The 20,763-nt window shown below is 36.3% G+C and overlaps 1 protein-coding gene across 5 annotated transcripts in view; it reads right to left on the bottom strand.

Annotated features, from left to right (window-relative positions):
* Window positions 1-20,763, bottom strand: part of serac1 (serine active site containing 1) — a 45,964-nt gene that overhangs the window by 11,386 nt on the left and 13,815 nt on the right. For 4 of the 5 annotated variants that reach the window (XM_039747782.1, XM_039747783.1, XM_039747784.1 and 1 more), the window contains exons 5-11: window positions 20,242-20,331; window positions 19,020-19,151; window positions 11,969-12,090; window positions 9,083-9,211; window positions 8,002-8,115; window positions 4,121-4,283; window positions 2,596-2,746 (exon numbers count right to left, since the gene is read on the bottom strand). In XM_039747782.1, coding sequence (XP_039603716.1) covers window positions 2,596-2,746; window positions 4,121-4,283; window positions 8,002-8,115; window positions 9,083-9,211; window positions 11,969-12,090; window positions 19,020-19,151; window positions 20,242-20,331 — 901 coding nt within the window. The remainder of the gene's footprint in view (window positions 1-2,595; window positions 2,747-4,120; window positions 4,284-8,001; window positions 8,116-9,082; window positions 9,212-11,968; window positions 12,091-19,019; window positions 19,152-20,241; window positions 20,332-20,763) is intronic. The other variant, XM_039747785.1, reaches the window with a different exon arrangement.

Genomic DNA, 20,763 nt, shown 5'->3' on the forward strand with positions numbered 1-20,763 from the left:
CAGAATAGAGTCAATTTAGAGTTCTCAATCTGCGCATCTTTGAAATGAAAAAATGACCAATGTCAAACTATTTAAGGAGAAATGAAATGAAAAACCACAATAAAAAAAAATCTAAATTAGCATAAACTGTCTTAATTCAGGGTGTTCACATGAAATGTAATGATTCACTTGATGAGGCAAAAGTATATAATAAAAACAGTTGTGTCATTTGTTTGGAATATTAAAATCTTCAATTTAAAATCTAAATATTCCCAACTGTTATAGAAACTAGGGGGCTTTGCCGCCTGCTCGATTCGTTCATCAACTCCAGTGCCTGCACCAAGTGCTAGCCTCTTTGCGGTTCTGTCGCTCGCATATGGGGATGCGGATATACAATTTAAACAGATTTTTATTTTCATGGGAATTGTTACATATGTATAATAGAACCATTTTACATTACAGTGAAAAATTAACCATATTAAAAAAAAGAGTAAAAGGTAATCATTTGAAAGTAAATTATGTTTCATATTGCGTTAGCGTTATTTGTTGCATAATACGATTTTGTTCTGTTTGGCTTTGATATTAGCACGCAAATACTTTTTAAACTTACATTTTTACTGTTAAACCAGTAAAAAAAAAAATTTTAAATTAAATTTTCGTCAATATCGCATTGAATTTTGATTCTGTGTTTGGATTTTCATTGTGACAATGCCTGTGACTTAATTTCGTGGAATTAAATAAAACGTCTTTGAGATTTGTTAATTGTCTTTACAAAGCTATTCTAGTGGGAAACTGTTCGTGTTTTAATACGAATGGCATCTCAAGATCTCCTTTGTTGTGGAATGTTATCCGCGGAACATGTGCTACATTACCTTTCTTGGATACATCCTTCTTTCTACAGTAAGTTGTGTGGTGGAAGACCGAATGGTGTTAACGGTTATAGATATTTTTTGGGATTGTAAGTTGATCAATTTGCTGTGTAACTGATCGACATTTTTGGCGTTAATTCATTTGACTTCATCATTTCTCGGTGCTAGGATTGCCCATGTACTCATCTCTTCTGTTGATAACCCTTTGTGATGAAATTCTTCAAGAAGATTTCGACCGAATACGTCTTCCTTAATTGGGAACTTAAAATTTATAAGAGTTGAGAGAGCAGAAACCGTGTCTGTCGAAAGCATTCACACGAATGAGAGGTGAGATTACTGTTTGCGTGGTTGAATATGGTTGAGAGGAGGGCATAACTTGAAAAAATCTCATAGCCAAAGTCTCATCTTGCGAGACTTGGGGAAAAAAAATCTTCCAAAGAGTCTTGTCTCATTGCAGGATTTTTTTTTTTTTATATATAATAGAGAGACCTTTCATTTTCCACCTTCAGATAGTGTTTCATAGATGGTTAGATTACCAGTAAAGGATGAAAAAAAAAATCAAACATCACATTAGTAATCATTCTCCTTAAATTAATCTAAAACCATACCCCACTTCCTATTGTTTAAAATGTTATTTTTAACCTTCTGGGAGTGGCTCTTAGAGGGCAAGGATATTATTATATTTGTGATCAGCAATCTTGAAATAGCATAAAACAATGCCTTACATGCCTGTAGTACCAATCCCCATTTTTAGGAGTAACTTTGACCCCTCATATCCAAATAGGGGCTGAGCTCTGGGGTTGTTTTATGTGGTAGGCACAACTTCAAGTCTGTCTGATAATTTTTGATGAAAACACTTAACTGTGCTTTTTCAAGTATAGAGGGCCTTCAAACTTCCTTAAAAAGCTCAATGTCTTGCAAAACTATACATCAAGATGTATCGAACAGTGATTTCAAAGCATTCATAAGTAATTACTATAAAAACAATATTAAAGTGCTTGATATTTTCCCCCCACAGTAAACTGGGCTTCAAATTAATAACCAAAAAAAAAAAACAAACAAAAAGCAGTTTAGTTTAACACAGGAGGGACTCAAGTATCTGGTATTACACTGGGAGATATTCATCCCTTTTACTACAGTAGGGGTAGATTACCAGACATGCTGAGCTGTACAGTACACTTTACTTATTCTGTGCCTTTAGCTCCAGCTGCCCAGGCACCTTCTCTAATCTCACTACATGACATAGCACATTTTCTTGTAATTCTACCCTTGTTTTCCTCTCACTAAGGGAAACTTTTGTCTCATCTCTGTCCTATCTTACTTTCCTTCATGTTCTTCCTTCATTTGCTGTGTCTCATTCTCATACAAAATACAACTTATATCATTGTTTTCATAAGAAATACCTTCAATGCCAGAGAAAATTTCACAATATGGGAAAGCACCAGGGACTTTTTCCAGGTGTATCTCACACTTGAACTAAGAAGGGTTATTGTTATCTGTAAATTTCAAAGTAATAAAATCCACAATTAAAAAAAATAATAATCATTTCTCACACCACTACACTGTTATGCCATTTCTTTGTACTGATAAAAGCTCCAACACATTTACTCCCTAAACTGGAGATACTTATTTTTGTTTTGATAGGTTTTTTAAAGTAAAAAAATTTATATATTTATATATATATATATATATATATATATATATATATATATATATATATATATATATATATATATATGCAGTCTACCTGGAGCGAAACTGAGGATGCAAAATATATATCCCATCTTGATATTTCTCCTGCATTGCATCTCTGTCCAAATTAGCCAAGGCTCTAGCAGCATGTGAAGCTTGGATGATATGTGGAGACTTCAAAAGCTCTGCTAACAATGAAATCCAGCCTGCAAATGGAAAAGTTAAAAAGAAGAAAGATTACCCAATTGAATGAATGTAGCTGTATTAGCAGTTTTTTGTCTGCACTGCACACAGTACTTTGTAGTTGTGTTTAATTTGACCACAAGAACATTTCCCAAAACTTAACTGGCTCATTTTCTTCTTTTCTAGCAACCCCCGATACAGATTAATTTTATTATATCTCACTTATACCAGTGTGATGCGGAGCTCATGATTTAGATGACAGATGCACTTTTGCTTCAGTCTGACATTTACAAGAAGTAAATGGTTTAGACTCTCAGTGGCTTTGATCACAATTCTGCTTGTCTGGATAGGTTTTGAATAATACATTATTCCTAGCAGTGCCTGCATAAATGTAATGTAGTTCCATTTCCTGATATTACAGGACAATTGGTAGATGGACCTCAACATCACCGTTTGATCAATATTGGCAGTGTTCCTGCTAGTAGGCTCATTTAACACAGGTTGTCCACACTTATCCTCATAATCTCAGCACTAGTTAAACTCCCTTAACACTTTATAGGTTAAGCAGCAGGGGTAGGGGCCACTTCCTTGGGTGGAATAAAGTGCAGCTGTGGTTACTAAATACATCCCCATTAGAAAGAATTTTGGCCCCAAAATAAAATTTCACTAACTAAACTGAACATGGTTGGGTTTTAGAGGTTATAACTTTGCATACCTGTGCCAAATCTCAAAAATGCCTCTAATGGGCATTTTCTTATTAAAGCGCAGGTGCAGTCACTAAATAGCGTTCCCCAGGGGATTTTTTTTTTTTTTTTAAAACCATAGATAGGTTAAACAATATGGATTTGCATACCAAACAAATACACACTTTATATATTGGATAGAGTTTTAAAATATCCCTAAAACCTACCCTACTAGATTACATTTCTTATTATAATTTAGTCCAGGATGTACCTTGGACCTTGTTTATAGACAATGTGGTAGATGAAAGTATTTTCCTTTCTGATATTTGTGCATATTGGAATACTGGTGATATAATCTCACACAAGCAAAATGATTGATCAAAATATATTTAAGCTACTCAAATGCTTATCACAGCTGAAGAAAAAAAAACAAAAAAAAAAACAAAACAAAAAAAAAAACTAGTGCCTTTCTTCAGACAGAGTATTTAACAAAGGCAATAGAGAGCCATTCCTGAATTAATAAGATACTAATTTCTTGTAATAAGTCTTACGACAAGCAGCTCTTAAAAGGGAAATGACAAAAAATTATAATTAAGATGAATTTAAAAAGGTATTTAATAAACTAAACAAAACAAAATGTCAGAGTAAAAACAGAGAAACCGGACACATGGATTTATTAGTGTAGTGCAATTATGTTATTTGTTATGGCTTTACCTGATTGAACTATTGCATTATGCAAACTGTCACATAGGGCTAGGTTGCCTATAATACGGACAATAGTACGTTGAATTTTTAAAGAATCTTGTCGCAGCTGATAAATCTTCTGTAAAAGCTGAAGTCCTCTCTTTGCTACAATTGTATCACAATGTCTGGAATCCTAAAAATAGAAATACAACAGCATCTTAAAGTAATATTTACAACTGTATAAATGAAACAAAGCTGTATTATACAAAGGGTGAAGAACTGCAATAAATCAACACTCCAGTCCTTTAGAGATTCTGTGCTCTGACCAAAAATTTGAGGTGTGTCACATGTCACCTTTACATTTACCCCTTGCTCCAAGTTAATTTGGAGAGTGGGGTTGGTGGGTCGATGGAGTTGAATGCCGAATAAACAAAACAAATTTATTTCACAAACGTATGTTAGTTCTGTGTAGATTACCATATACTATCTCCGTTGTTCCCTCTCTAGCCGCAGTGTCTCTAGCCAGAGGGTCAGGCATCTCTGAACGCTGAGTCCTCCACATTCTAAAATCCGGGGAACATACGTCACCTAGACCACCCCACTCTCTGATGTTCATGCTGGTGCCCTCTTCTCTGGAGGTTTTCTGTAGGACTCCGATAAATGGTCCGTGGTGTTGTGCAGGCTTTTAAATAAATGATTGTGTCCTGTCAAGTGCAGGTTTCAATTGGGTGCAGGTGCTTGCTTACATGTGCAAAGGTAATCAGTTAGGTGTCACATTTATACAATCGGACGTAGCGGTGTATCACACTTGTGCCCGATCGAGCCAATGTAAGAGGAGCCTGCACGGCAGATAAAAATAAATATAAAGAAAGAACAGAAAGAGCAAGACAGAGGTTAAAAAGTAACTTAAAAGAGGCAACAGGATCAGGAGATATCAAGGTGCAGAGGAGAGGAAGCAGACAACCGAAAGAGGAGCCCCTAGCAGAAGTGTAGGGCTGACACTCAGGGGTTGAAGGGAGTCACTCCAGCTTGTAGTGGCTTCCCACATATGACAGTAGTGGCAGCGAGAGATGAAGTAACGAGTGGAGGTGCCCTGCTGGGAGCTTATGACAGCAGCAGGAACCCAAGCCTTTGAGGAAAAGTTGGCTGTGCTTATCAATTCAGTTTCTCCTCTGCTGCAAGATCTCATGCTGGGTAAGCAGAGGAGATGGTTTTAGAAAGGATGCACCTAGAACTTTTTTTTATTTTTAAAAAATGAGACAGCTTCCTTCCTGCGATTTTACCTTATTTTAATGGATTATTTATTTATTACAAGAACATCTTGAGATGCGCTGCACATTTGAACACTGTTTTTTGGATCGACTTTAATAAAAGCACATGTCACCTTTACACCTACCCCTTGCTACAAATGTGTGCCCTCATTTGCCTGGCTTATCTCTGGTTCTTGACTATCAATAGTTCAGGTTCAAGTGGCTCCCGGATGCAACGGGGAGGATGGAGCCTACCCGGACAGTTTTGTGGTCCTACTGCTGTCCTTGCCCTAGCAACCTTTATCCTGCCAGGAACCCTTCAAAAAAACCAATAACCACCCATCCATTTGTTATTTACAGAATATCTTTCTTAAAAAATACAGACAAATAAATGACAGCTTTAATCCATGTAAAGGACTGTAAGCTTTTATTCAGACAGCAATAACGTAACAAATATGTATGGAGTGTTTAGATGTTGTCATGTTCACTGATACCTATTTCATGTACACTGTGAAGTCTACTTAATATATGTAGGACAGAATATTTTTATCAATACTCTAGTTTTAGTTTTATTGAAAAATATTTTTTTTTACATATGCAGTTTTAATTAAAATATTTTTCTTGCTCCCCCTTGCAACATTGTGCTCTACCATGATAAGGTCTCATCAAGGATCCTCACAGCTATGTTTTCTGGAGATATGTGCTCCTGACAAGGTTACCCACAGCAAACAGTTTTAAGGGGAAAAACCAGACAAAACAATCCATAATTGACCCCACTGAAAGTTTAAAGAAAATTCCACTATGAACAGGAATACAATGACCCACTGCTGGAGTGAGGCCTAGGACTGGTGTTCAGTGATGAGTGCCTGGTAGCAGGTGACCAACATAGCTTAGTGGCATCACGCGATCCCATTATCCATGAAGCAAAGTATAGGATTTGCATACAAACATACAAAGATGTTTGGCAGGTGTGGGAAAAATCCAGACATACTTTATCTTTCAAAGGAAGCTGACTCTTGGGAGGTGCAAATTACCTTCACTGTACATAAAAACATCTGGAACCCACATCGGAATTTTAAAAAATAGAAAGGAAACTGCTCTAGAAACATCACGACTGGTCTCCCTCTCACACTCCTACTCTGGAGTTGCCCAGAAGGAAAAGAATGGTGTAGGGATAATTTCAACTCCCCAGCTTGGTGCCATACAGAGTTTGTTCCAGTAAACTATAAGGGTTATTGGCATCTGTCATGTTGGCAGTCCTAGAATCTGATGCTGGACGCAAGGGAAATGTTTTGCAGAAAGATATAATCAATGGAGTGTTATGTGGCAATGCAGACCAGTGATTTGTTTATAGGCTACACAATGAATCTTATAAAGTACATCCTACCTATAGTTAAATATGCTGTAAGTTCCAGAATGTTGTAGGAATGTTTTGCCCCAATGTCAGAAATCTAGTTATGGGCTGAACATTAATGGCCCTCCAGCATACCCAAAAGCATAAAGGAATTATTAAGAAGTAAAAACTAAACTCTGTTATAGTGCTCAGCAATTAGATCTGGTGTTTATCCAATGAAATATTTTTCGAAAAACATGAAATCTGGAAAACACAGTCCTGGAAACATTCATGACCTAAACAAATTTCAACTGATGAATGGGAGAAACTACTAGGAGCAAGGAGTTTATAGATGGCTACAAAATATGTTTGCAGGCTGTCATCACCGTCAAAGGTCGTGTAACAAAGTACAAGAGAAGGGTGCATCAAATACCCATTGCCCTTTCTTATTTTCATTTTCTTCTGTGGGAGGGAAAGAAAAAAAACCCAACACTATATCCAAGATGAACAGGCAACAATTTTACTGTATAACCTTAAACATCTTACAAAAAATATTCTGATGATCAAAAATTGAGATTTGTCCAATTATTTTTGAAGATAATGTATATGATAAACACAAAATGCAAAGGGTGTCACTAATATTGACCAACTGTAAATTACTAACTACCTAAATCCTTCTAGGCTTGCTATTTATATGAAGAATAGATGAAACTCAAATATTTTATAGCTATGTTTGCAACTTAAATATAGACTCAGTCCATTTTGGGACTTTCTATACAGGGAAAAATCATCACATATACTATATCTATCATACAGTTTCTCTCAATATTATGATGTCATTTGAAGTACTGAAGGCAATACAAAGGTTTCAGTCTTTAGGACCAGGATTACTCTTTTTCATTTGAACAGGTCTAGTTTTTCTACAAGAAATACAGACAAATGTTTGAAAATATTTCTGCCAGTAAACAGTACTCATTCAATTAAATTATTTCACCTTAAAGGCAACAACTGATTCAAAGCCAACACAAAAAAATAAAAGCATATTATGTACTACAAGTGTAACAATACCATATACTTGAGCTATCCTAAATGTGTCCAAATAATGTCAATCACATCTTCTAAAGACTTCTAATCCATTTCTTCCCATTTATTTATTTAAATCTAGAGAAGACTCATAACCTGTTGTGCTGTCTAATATATCAAACATTTTTTCAATGTAAAAGAACCTATCCATGCACCGATGTTCTAATTAACTAATATTATAATGGATGGAAATGTGTATGTTACACAGACTTGCCTAATGTTTAAAGAATGAGTGGTACAGTTACCTTAGAATGATGAACCAGAGCTTGTAAACAGAAGGTTTCCACCTTTTCAGACGGAACAGAGCTTAAACTTTGCGTATAAGGTAGCCCATTGCCTCCAAAACACCAAAGTCCTCCCTGAAAAAAGGCCAAAGACAAGATTACCTAAGTTGGAAGCTAATGTCATTAGCTGGTACTGACTGCTGGGCAGGGTTCATTTAACTATGCAAAATCTTTAGCCCTTTAAGTACCAAAGCACCTTGACTGTTGAAGACTTGTCTTTGCTGTTGCTCTAAAATTCTTTTCCTAAGTTTTAGTTGCCATTACAGAAAAATGAATTCTACATTTAGCACATGAAGTATCACGCTCATTTTCAATGGAGAAATTTAGAGTAACAAAACAGCATAAGCTTTGGAATATGGTTTGAAAACCAACAAAGTCTCTGATGAAAAACAAATACGGATTTCAAAAATGGTTTTAAAATGTTTATATTATGTATGTATTAAGTCAAAATAACCATATTAGGGAAAACAGGTTGTAAGAAATTGTGCTCCCAAGGAAAGAATTATGCACGATTTAAATAAAAACTAAAGAGTATTTTCTGCAGCAGAGTCAGGGAGGTACTGCTCCTTATAATATGATATTATTATGAAATATACAGTATTTAATTTGTAAGCTGATGATGCGTGTTGGCACTTAAAACTGAATTCTGCTTCTTCAGTTTAGTGTTCAACTCCTTTCATCAGGTGTAAAAGTGACTTTTTCTGTTACAATAAAAAATGTTTATTAATGAATGACAATATTACTGCTATTATACTGGTTTCTGCAGCAGAGTCAGGGAGGTACTGCTCCTTAAGTCATTTAAGCCGTTTACATAATATAGTAATTGTATGAATCTTATATAGTTATAGCTTTTAATTTAATTGATTTAATTAAAACATAGAAGATTAAGATACAATACACTAGTGATATCTGGCTAAATATAATAAGTATAAGCTCTTGGTCACCCAGGATAGCTCAGCCAGCAAATATCATAAACAAAGAGCAAAAACTGGAAAGAAGACATGCAATAAAAAAAAAAAAAAAAAAAGTTCACTGTACAAACCCTTTGTGCTGCAATAGATTCGCTGCTTTCTCTCAGGGCAAGATAAGTAAAATATTTTACACATTCATCCACATCTGACTGGGGAAGTGAGGCCAGCAAGTCTCTAAGCTGATCCTCTGTTGAGCAATTCTGAAATATAGAGAAAGATATCAGGTCTAAAAGTGTGAAATATACAGGGAATATTTAATTTTTTAAAGTAGTGAAGCCGAGGAATCATTTTTGCTACTGGAAAAAGATACAAATCTTAAATAATAAAAGGTAAAAAAGATACATTTTAATTATTATCTTGATAAGTTTTTGTATAAGCAATAGTCAATTAACTTTTAATTAGCTTTTAATGGTCTTATTTCCTTTGAGACAGATAAAAGGATGTTGGATATGTACAGCATATTCAGGATTCTCTCAGACTACTGTAAAAAAGGCATATATCACGATTTGGTGTTTTATTGGTATACAGTAGACCTCAACTGGATAACACTGGGAAACTGAGTTGACGAATATGTGCACAGCAAAAATGGGATTTTTTTCAGAAAAACCAAAGTGGAGTCATAACGTACCCTGCTGCCATCACTAAGTAAGGGTTTTTAAACACGACAAATGCTCTGTGGCCTGTCAGATTACCCACGTTAAATCGAGTTCAAAATGTTCGGCACATTATTAGAAGACAGCTGAACTTTTATCAAACATCACCCTGTCACAACTGAACTGACTAGGAGCATCTAACATGTGCTGAATGACATTCTACAGGAAATTATCCATATCCTCAACGACTCAGTGTCACGCTGCATTCAAGTACAACATTAGACTAAAGGAAGACTAATTACTGACTATTTTACAATAAAAAAAAAATCTGAAAAAGATTTATGTATGTTATCATTGGTTTTGTATATTAATGTCATGTTTCTATAAAACTTGTTTGAAATTAGACAACACCTTCATGGGGGATGTTTCCATTTTCCAAATAATGAAACATGGGGTGTGGTACACAAAACAAAATAAAAACATGGTTAAGTACTAGAATTTCAGCCAGAACTGAAATTGTTTTGCAAGTTTGACTACAGTTCAAACATTATATCAATAATTAAAGCAAGTAAAAATTTGTTATGTGATAGCAAAAATAATACATTTTCACTATGCACACAAAAGTAAAATGATAATCCCAAAAAAAAACTAAATGTACTGTATATGCAAGATCACCAGATATAGACAATGACACTACAAAAAAAAAAAAAAAATCTGGTTCTTACAATTCCTGGTCTCAAATAAATTAGACAATATGGGTAAGAAAATACTATTTAGCAAGCAAAGTAATGAACGGGTTCATACAACAATACACATAAAAAATAATTTGTGATGGTATGTTCTATTAAAGTTGCAATTTAAAGTGACTATTCATTAATTATATAGAACTAGCAATTAATTAGGTTTAGCATTTCATTGATTTTTAAAATTCTACCAAAAACCCAATACTGATCTCATTAGCTTTCAGTGAAAATTCATTTTTCCTTATACAGTATGTACAGTATGTACCTTACAATGGTTTCTGGCTGGGTTATTGCTCCTCTGGTGGCTGCAGATGCTAAACTGCAGATTAAGTATATTTTAATTTTGATTTTAATCATTTTGCAAGCATGTGGCATTTGAGCACAGATGATGGATCTGCAGACAAATTTCTTCATTTACATGCTAAGTCCCATGTTGGGCTTGAACACTGACCAAGCACGGTCTGTGTGTGTAGTGAACAAGGCAAGGTTTGCATGGATTTTTTTCCAACTCCTAAGGTTTTAACTGAAAGACATGACTGTTGGGTTATCAGTGTGTTAGGGTAACAAACTGGTGCAGCATGTGTGACCGAGATGATGTATGTATGTTTGTGTGTATGTCTCTTATGAAACCTCAGCAGCCTCATTCACTCTTATACTCAAACTCTCACTCATACCAGGCCAAGTAGTTTTGTTTATTTTTAGCTTCTGCCCGATTAACTCCACAGATTTTTGTAAGGACAAAGAACTAGTTCTCATCAGGTGCAGACAGGGCACCCCCTTATACTTTTTAGCTAGTGTCAAGATTTTACTAGTTTATGCATTTTTTCTATTCTTTTTTTTTTTTTTTAAATAGTGAAACCAATTCTCTTTTCCATATAGAATGTGGCCATTTGGAGATATTATTATGAAATATACAGTATTTAATTTGTAAGCTGATGATGCCTGTTGGCACTTAAAACTGAATTCTGCTTCTTCAGTTTAGTGTTCAACTCCTTTCATCAGGTGTAAAAGTGACTTTTTCTGTTACAATAAAAAATGTTTATTAATGAAGGACAATATTACTGCTATTATACTGGTTTAAACGGAACCCTGCAAGTATGTATTTGCAATGACACTGCCATAGTGCCATACAGGAATTGGATCATGAGGTGGGTAGAGTAATGGTGAAGAAGAAAAAAAAATACCACAAGATAAGTAAATGGGCTAGCCACCCTACCAAGTACATAGAACATTACCCACTGTACAGTTAAGCCCTGAGTGCTACAGATTTTTTCTCTGATCATTTGTATCCTGTCTCCATGACCCTGTACCTACGTATGTGTTTCATTATATTATTTTGTTGCAATAAAAAAAATCTTACTTGTTTACTTATGTTCAACTTGGCTTCACTTGAGGTCAAGACTGCTAAAAAGTACCCCAACCCAAGCACCCCCCAAAGCCATACTGTGAAACAGTAATGCTGGCAAACGTTTATGAGAAGCAATTATTTCACAAAGCTGAGAAAAAAAGTTTTTAAACCAATAATTTACAGAATATTTAATCTTATTACAAAACAGTTAAAACCCTAAACATTACTATTAATAATCAAATATGTAGAAGTAACATTATCCGATTTTCTTACATCATGACCTTCAGGTAATGAAGGTGGAGGAAGGAAAAAGCGCAGGTCAACTCCCTGGGTTCGTGCGACGCCAATTGCTGTTCTATGATCACATGCCTGAGCCACTGTCCTATACTGATAATCTGAAATGCAAAAATATCAAAAGAGGAAAAAAGAAAAAAAAAATTACATTTTATTAAAAAAATACACATGGGGGAAAACAAGAAAAAAAAAAAAGGAGAAAAAAAAAAAAGCCTTTTACGCAATCCACCAAGGGACGAAAAAAAATGAATTGTGCAATAGGCTATCACTTGCCAGTAACAATGCTTGCCTCCACATTCAGAAATGTTACAAATTAGACTGATCAATGGATCACATATCTAACCATGGGTCAATGACTAATTTTATTCACGGTATCGACTGCTCAAGATTGGCACCTAAGTTTGGAAAGATGTTGGGCTATACTAAACCGGATTGACTTTACAGAAATGTCAGGTAATCTTTCTGCTTCGTTGTAAGAGATGATGACTAGGGAATTTTACTTGGAAACCACAGAGACAACAAAACAAGCGCAGATATACTTAAACTGCATACTGCTATGACAGATGTGTCAAGGTTTTGGGATGCCATTGTTTGTAAGAGTTAGTTTCTTCTGCTGCCTGTTAAAATGCACAATGGCTGATTAAAAAAAATGGTAATAAGATTCTGTCAAATATCATACAGAATTCTGTGACAGACCTGCTAGATATAATTTTTTTATCAGCAAAATACCCACCCACCCATGGAAGGAGCACCTGGGAATGTTTACAGGACATACAAGGCTCTCTGACTTTTATCTAATTACGGATGCCTGGGACTTTCTGCAACATGTCTAGTTCAAAACAGGGTCTTTGTGAATCACAGTCTCATCAGAGAAGCAGCTGAATAATACTTAGCAGATTACTTCCAACTGCCATTTGGAATCTTAATCACTGCATACCAGTGTATACAGCAGAATGTTTTGCCAATGTCACGTGCATACACATAGGGGGCAGCTAAAGGGCCTTAGTGACTGCAGTTTTACTCCAGAGGATGACGCTGTCCTAATACCTGTGTGTCTCTCTCTCTCTCCTTCTGCAGACCAGATGATTGATGGCTAGGGCATCTCTAATGTTACTTATGGTGTCCATCCACCTGGACCAGCCTCTTCCCGTCAGAAAAGTCCAAAACCTTGACCCTGGATTTTTATCTATTTCAACTCATAAGCAACTGGCTTTCATGTGGATTGGACTTACCTCATTCTAGATGCAATTATTTTTCTTAGAGGGTATATTGAGAAATACAAAAAAGACAAGGGTCAGTTAGGACTATGCTTAAACTATCTCCTTAACAATCCACTGAAAGTATCTGCATCTATTATACTAGAAGTTTCCTTTTATGAAAAAAGGACAGCCAAAGAATTTCTTTAAAAAGCAGTACTACTGTATACCACATGGAATTGGACAAGAAGTCTATATCAAAGGGGCATTCATGCATGAATGTAATTCCTAATCAAAGCTTCAAACATCAGTAATTATTAATACATCATAAGCTTCCCATGTAGGTACAGTTCCCCACAAACCACCAAGATAAATACTGCTGGAGTTTCTTCAAGCCCAGAGCAAGGTATTAAAAAGAAAGAAATACAGGAAGTCCAATAAGGGGTGCGTATGCCTTAGATTACCATTTCAGGTATATACACTATACATTTAAATACAAGTTCAATAAATTGTAAAAAAGAAAGTATAACTTATATTCATATAAAAATACCGTATTTACTCGTGTACCACGCGCCCTCGGGTAAGAAGCGCACCCTAATTTTTTACAAAGAAAATCGTTGTGATTTTATAGGAAGCGTTTAGAGAGAGCGCGATCGAGCAAGCGAGAGAGAGAGAGCGCGCGAGCAAGCGAGCGAGAAAATGAATGCGCGAGAAAGAGAGGGCATGAGTGCGCGAGCAAGCAAGCGAGAGAGAGAAGGCATGAGTGCGTGAGCAAGCGAGCATGAGTGCGTGAGCAAGCGAGCATGAGTGCGTGAGCAAGCGAGTGAGAGAGAGAGCATGAGTGTGTGAGCAAGTGAGCGAGCAAGTGAGCCCAAGCAGAAGAAGTAAACATTACAGAATTACATTTCCTTGTGTATGACACGCACCTGATTTTCTAATGCTAATTTTCGGAAAAAAATGTGTGCGTGGTACACGCGTAAATACAGTAATCATTTCTCTATTTTGGGATGCTACAATCAGTCTTTAAGGTCGATACTGATCACCAATTTCATGTTACTTGATCGCCCAATTCCAATCCTGATTTTTTTTTTTCCATTATCCCTTTAAAAACATTTTACACTAATCTCCTGCATAACCAGACACATAGAAGCCTTATGTCTTATATTAAAGTCTATTTGTATAACTAAACTGTAAGACATAGGTGTTAAATGTTCATGTTTATTAAAAAAAATTAAAATTATTTAGGTTAATTTTTCATAGACCATAAAAAACTAAAATAAAATTTCCTCAATATACGTACTTTAATTAATAAACTATTGTGGAAGTTCAGCCCCCATGCACAAACAGACACCAGATGTCCAAAAAACACATGCGTTTAATAATTTTCCATGTCTTTACAACACCACACAATGCTCAAATCAGGTCAAATACTCAGTCCCTTCTTTCTTTCTCTCTTCTTCTACTTTTGCTACCTGCACTCCTCCTCACGCAAGCTCTGTCCTCTTCCACCTGACTCCGGCTCACATAATGGAGTGAGGCAGCCCCTTTTATAATGCCCTGGATGCTCCTGGTACTTAGTGACACTGTTCCGGCGACACATCCTGGTGTGGCAGAAGTGCCGCATGAGCACCCTGAAGCACTCCAGGTGTGCCTGGAATCTCTTCTGGCCACTTCCGGGTGTGGCCAAAGTGCTGCAATCCAAGGCTCTATAATCCTCTGGGCGCACCCTAGCGGTGGCCACGGGCCCCAATGTAGACCAGGGCGGCTGCCCTCTCATGGTCCAGGGGAGGTATTGTCCCTCTCCCGGTCCTCCTCCCCAACCGTTCACCACACTGTGTACAAAAATATTTATCCATAATGCATATGGCATAAAAGAAAATAAAATGCTTCTCATAATTACAAGCTGTCATATTGTTTAGTTTTTTCTATAAAAATATGTACCTATCTGAAGCAAGACTTAACAGTAGTTTTCATCATTTCCCTAACAATAAGTATTAATTGATACTGGCAATTAAACACTGCATAAATGTAAATATACTTACACTTATTATGTTTTAATCATTTTAAATCATTACCTGCACTACAGCTTTTCGCTTTATAAATGTACATTTACTATATTTATACATTTTTTTTTCTTCAGTGTACCAACTAGACATTCGTAATTCTTGAGGTGCAATTATAAAATATGGATTAACATTTTAATTATGTAGTACTTATTTCTTACCAAAGCTTATACTGTATGACATACAGCAACAAATAATAAACACAGTACAAATCTTTAAAAAAAATTGCTTACTAAGCAGCAATTTCAAATTTGCCTTTATCTTTTCTTTTTCCAGTTAAAACTGTAAGCTGCAGCATTTTAAACAAGCACGCTATCCAAACTCAAGCAGTGTCCATTTTGACTTAGGTCCAAATTCCTTAAAGTAGCTTTTCCTGCTGTTTGTCTAGTCGCACAGGGCAACTTCTCCGATTACTTTTTTCCCCCAATTTATTACTCCACTTTTTTAACTTAAAGGCTAATATACCAATCGCCTCTTGTTCACTGATAAAACAAGCCTCCTTTTGTTGCCGTTTGTTTATACTGCAGGAAGTTTGCAGCATGCTGGCTCAATTACCGTAATACCCTGTGTAAAGGAGCACTACAACTAAAGTCTTTCCTTAGTGAATACCGTACATCTTCTAGTAGTGGCCAGCTTCTTATTGACGGCCGTTTCCAATAAACGCCGGGTTTGAAGAGATTTCGCTACAAGTAGACGCCGGTCTAAAATAGCAGCCGGTCTGTAGTAAACGCCGATCCCCAATGACCCACCGCCTTTTTTCATATGATAATCCTCTTTTCATACCACCTGGGCTGCCGCCCTCCTGCAGTGAATCATACGGTAAGTACCTTTTCGTGTCAAAAATGTTTTGTCGTCGGATGCTATCGAGGAAGGGAGAAAGTCAAAAAGAAATTTCTTTGTGTACATTTTGTCCTTTTGTCTACACGTCAATCATACGGCAGAGGTGGCGGAAAGAACATGAAAATGCCATCTTCAACACGTTAATCCTCTCCTTTGACCAGGGAAGAAGGGGCTGTATTGTGGCCGGACAGACAGTACATGATCACGTGAAAAATTCTGCGCCCTCATTCCTCGGTGACCTGTTAACCTTTACGTCCACTGACACTTTTGCCTTCAGAAGGGTCGTGCGGGTGTCTGTTCGTGTCACTGTGTTCTTGTGAGCTCGTGTTACTGTGTTCTTGTGAGCTCGTGTTTGTAGTGTGAGCGATGGGAAGGAAACGTTCATTTGATTTAGCATTCAAACTCCATGCGGCAACATACGCAAAAGAACATTCAGGCGAAGAAGCTGCACAACATTTTGGGGTGGATCCAAAACATATCTGAGAATGGCGCAAGCAGATGACTGATATTGAGAAAACGGCAGCAGAAAAAGGTGCCGGAAGTAAATGATTGCCTGGTGGAGGAACTAAGAAAGTGAGCGAAGAATTAGATGAATTGGTGTTAACATGGATTATTGAACAAAGACTGAAAGGTGTGCGTGTCTCCAGGAAAATGGTCTGCACGAAAGCAAAGAGGATTTTTGATACGCAGATTGATGATGCTTCAAAAGGAAAAGAAACATTCGTAGCCAGTGCTGGCTGGCTTGACAAATTTATGAAACGCCATCATTTAATCGCTCCGTCGGAAGACATCGCTGGCGCAGAAGGATCCAGAACAAGTTATTGACAAGCTTGTCTCTTTTGTGATGGGAGTTGCCAATCAGCGAACTGCAGATGGAGTTAAGGACGGCGAAATCATTTGAATGAACGAGACATCTGCTTGGTTCGACATGCCTGGTTCTACAACAGTCGGACCAACTGGCAATAGGAGTGTTAACATTAAAAACTTCTGGTAACGAGAAATCTCATTTCATGGTCACATTGACAGTGAAAGCAGATGGCACAAAATTGAAGCCGTTTATTGTATTTCAGGGCACAAAGCGAGAAGTGGCAAGACTACAGGATGTCCAAGAAACTGTGGTAGCAACCTCAACAAATGGATGGATGAATCAGGAATTAACGATAATGTGGTTGCAGAAAGTTTGCTGCGCTTGCTGTTTCCAAAAGAGACTTCTTGTCTGGGACACTTACCGCTGTCACATCAGTGAGGAAACGAAACAAGAACTGAAGAAATATAAAATGTCAATGGCAGTTATCCCTGGTGGTTGCACCAAGTACGTCCAACTTGCTGATGTTGTTTGCAACAAGCCCCTCAAAGACAAGCTTTGAGAGCTGTATGATAATTGGATGGCAAGGGAAGACGATAAGGGTTTTACAGCTGGTGGAAATTTGAAAGCGCCGGCTTTAGTAATGTGGATAATATCAGCTTGACAAGAAATCACCCCAGAAATGATAAGAACATCCTTCAAGGATTGTGGAATCATCAATGCATGCGATGGAGCTGAGGACCATCTTATCCACTACTTTAAGGAGGGCCAGCCATGCCATGCTGGGAGTGCAAAACTGATTACTACACGACAACAAGCAATGGGAGTACCTGTATTGCCATCACAAGAGGAGGAAGATGAAGACCTCGCAAATAATGAAGCAATCATTAACGATTCGGAAGACGAGTAAATGGTAAGTACTGTACTTTATTGTATCTTATCCAATCTCATGTCATAATGTATATGTATATGCGTGAGTTTGGAGCTTATTGCATTTCCTTATGTTCCGCAGGGGACTTGTCGGGCTGATGAGCACTTTTGTGCGAAATTTGGACTGGTGCAGGCCAGTGCTGGTGGCATCATTGGCAAGAAAGTTGACGTCTACCGTACCAGTTTTTCATGCTTACGGTAATACCGTATATTATAAGTTATCTATATCACAGAAACATTCTCTTCTACTCAATAAATATTAGTCAAATAAATGTGTAGGAAGAAAAGAAATTACTTAAGTGTTGCTCTGTTAGAATACTGTACACATCTATAAACGCACTGTTTACATTTCATTATACTAAAAAGAAACACTGCTGCAGTCCCTGTATCATAATAATTTAGTATTTATGAGACATTATAATTTACTGGTAAAGTTCCAGACCTGCTCTCCATAAAGGTCTAAAGCAGCCATCAATGTTACCTTGAGACTTCAAAAGATTTTAACTTTTCTTTAGGTAGTCCTTTTATAAATGTTACGTTTAAGAAATTTTAACTACAATTGGTCATAGACTCTCCACAACCCACAACTAATAAAATGACATCGATCAATGTCATTTTTACATCAACTGAATTGGAATCTGTTGTCTACAGAAGCTAGTAAGCCACCATAAGCCTGTTTGGGCTATTTGAAAGTATTTTTAAAAACATGTTTTTAATGATGTGACTGCATTTGATTTTCACTGTTTTTTGAATATCTTTGAAGTAACTAAAAAAAAATTAAAATGCTCCAACTCTTAAATTGGTTAACTAAGACCCTGAAAATACCTGACCATTATACCATGTGTACAATTTCTAACCTCTCTAGAACTGGGATCTGTAGAGGCAGAACCTATCACAGCAACACTGGACATTAGACAGTAATCAAACCAAAACAGGCCCTCAAAGGCACATCCAAGCAAATATTCTTATTTGCTCAGGCAAGATACATAGTCATCTTGAATGTTTTCAAAAGCTACATTAACCAAAAATGAACACATATAATCTAGCCAGAAGGTGTTCCCGGCAAGAGGCATGCCAAGGTCCAAAGTAATGCCACAATACTAACTTTCAGCAAAACCTTGCTACCAATCTTCTAACGATTAATAGAATACAATGTACAATGAAAAGCCCTTCCTACGGTGTTATATTTCCAGTACCTTGTAATTGAGAGCTCTCAGCCAAATCTTGCACAGCCTGTAGTCGTGTGGCTCTGTCAGCAGCCTGTGTCTTGTTAAGAAGCAGCCAAAGCACAAATTCATGTGGGTCTGCATCCAGTGTAATAAGGTAACCTATATGGAAATATATACATCAGAATTAATTTTCATTATGTGTGACAGAATCATTCTGTATAAATGTTGCTCTCATTATTAAAGATTACTTTTTTTAAATAATCTATTCTTGCCATAATTTATTAATGTATACACCAAAAAGTCTACTGTATTTAATAATCCCTTAATAAAATCATGCATAAATAACTCTAGTTAGTAATTAAAATGAATGTACTCCATTATACACACAGTTTCAGTTCTTTTATAACTATATATATTTCCCTCCTGGTTCTCAGTTTTTCCTTTAACGACTTGTGAGTTAAGTTAAACGGCGATTCCTAACTGGCCTTAATGATACTGGGACTTCCTCAGGCTTCTCATTGCCTAAACTAAAAGGGATCGAGAATGCCATGTTAAAAGACACTGTAGTAAACCTACAAAAACTTCCTGAAAATTAACATATAATGGTAAAAATTTTATTTTATTCTATAGTTTACTGAGTTGCACCAATTAACATGTATTCATTAATGAGCTATAAGCAGACAGCAGAACATGGTGCACTTACAGGTGCATCTCAAAAAATTAGAATATCATCGAAAAGTTAATTTATTTTAGTAATTCAATTCAAAAAGTGACACTGCACACAGAGTGATGAATTTCAAGCATTTATTTCTTTTCATTTTGCTGATTACGGCTTATAGCTAATGAAAACCCAAAATTCAGTATCTCAGAAAATTAGTGGTGGTGCTTTAGCTGCTCAAAACAAATTCTGAAACAGTAATTTGGACCTAACATTTATCAGATATTACTATGCAGGGACAGGTCCAAAGGCCTTACCTCTATTTTGTCTTAATGGCTCATTGCAAAACCATGCATGCATGTTCTGCTTTGGAAAAATACTGAAGTAAAGACACAGACAGACAGATTCTTTTTAAGTCACACATTTAGGGTACAGATTCTTTTCATAATAATGAAACAGTTACCTGGAACTGGCCTACTAAATAAATGCTCACAATTAAGCATAAATCAACCATTTGAAAAGCTATTTTGTGTTACCCCTAACATTTTTCATATTATCCTGTCTCTGAAAAAAGAACAGTCAGATCCTTACGGTCAAAGGGTTGGCGCAAAATCCTAGCTGATGTTTCTACAAATCGTTTTGCTGCTCTATGCAAATCCTTCCTGATCCTGTAAGTCACTCCTAGAAAAAGCAAAGGTTACAGTAAACACTTCCTTTTTACAATACCATAACAATACTAGCTTCATGGAATTATATTTCCTGCATATGCAGCTAGTCACTAGACAGTAGGGTGTGAAAAGAAATCTAATGCAGTTTTATATAAAGCAGAATGCTGTAGTATTTAATTGAACCATATGGAAAGGCACAAGTACAAATGCTTAATATATTTGTTAATGAAACAAAATGTAATTTATAAAATATGCCAAGGCTTAAAATGTACAAATATTAATATAAGATGATTTTGTTATGCACACAAAATGTATGATGACCAACCTTCTAAAAAGTAAGAAAAAATAAAACAATCCAAAAACACTTACAGGGTAAACCTCAAACATCAAGTTTCTCCCCATCTCCTATCCAATAGTCTTATCTTCAAATCGTTTGCCTTTAGAT

This window comes from Polypterus senegalus, chromosome 3 (assembly GCF_016835505.1).
Source record: "Polypterus senegalus isolate Bchr_013 chromosome 3, ASM1683550v1, whole genome shotgun sequence".
Lineage (NCBI taxonomy): Eukaryota > Metazoa > Chordata > Cladistia > Polypteriformes > Polypteridae > Polypterus > Polypterus senegalus.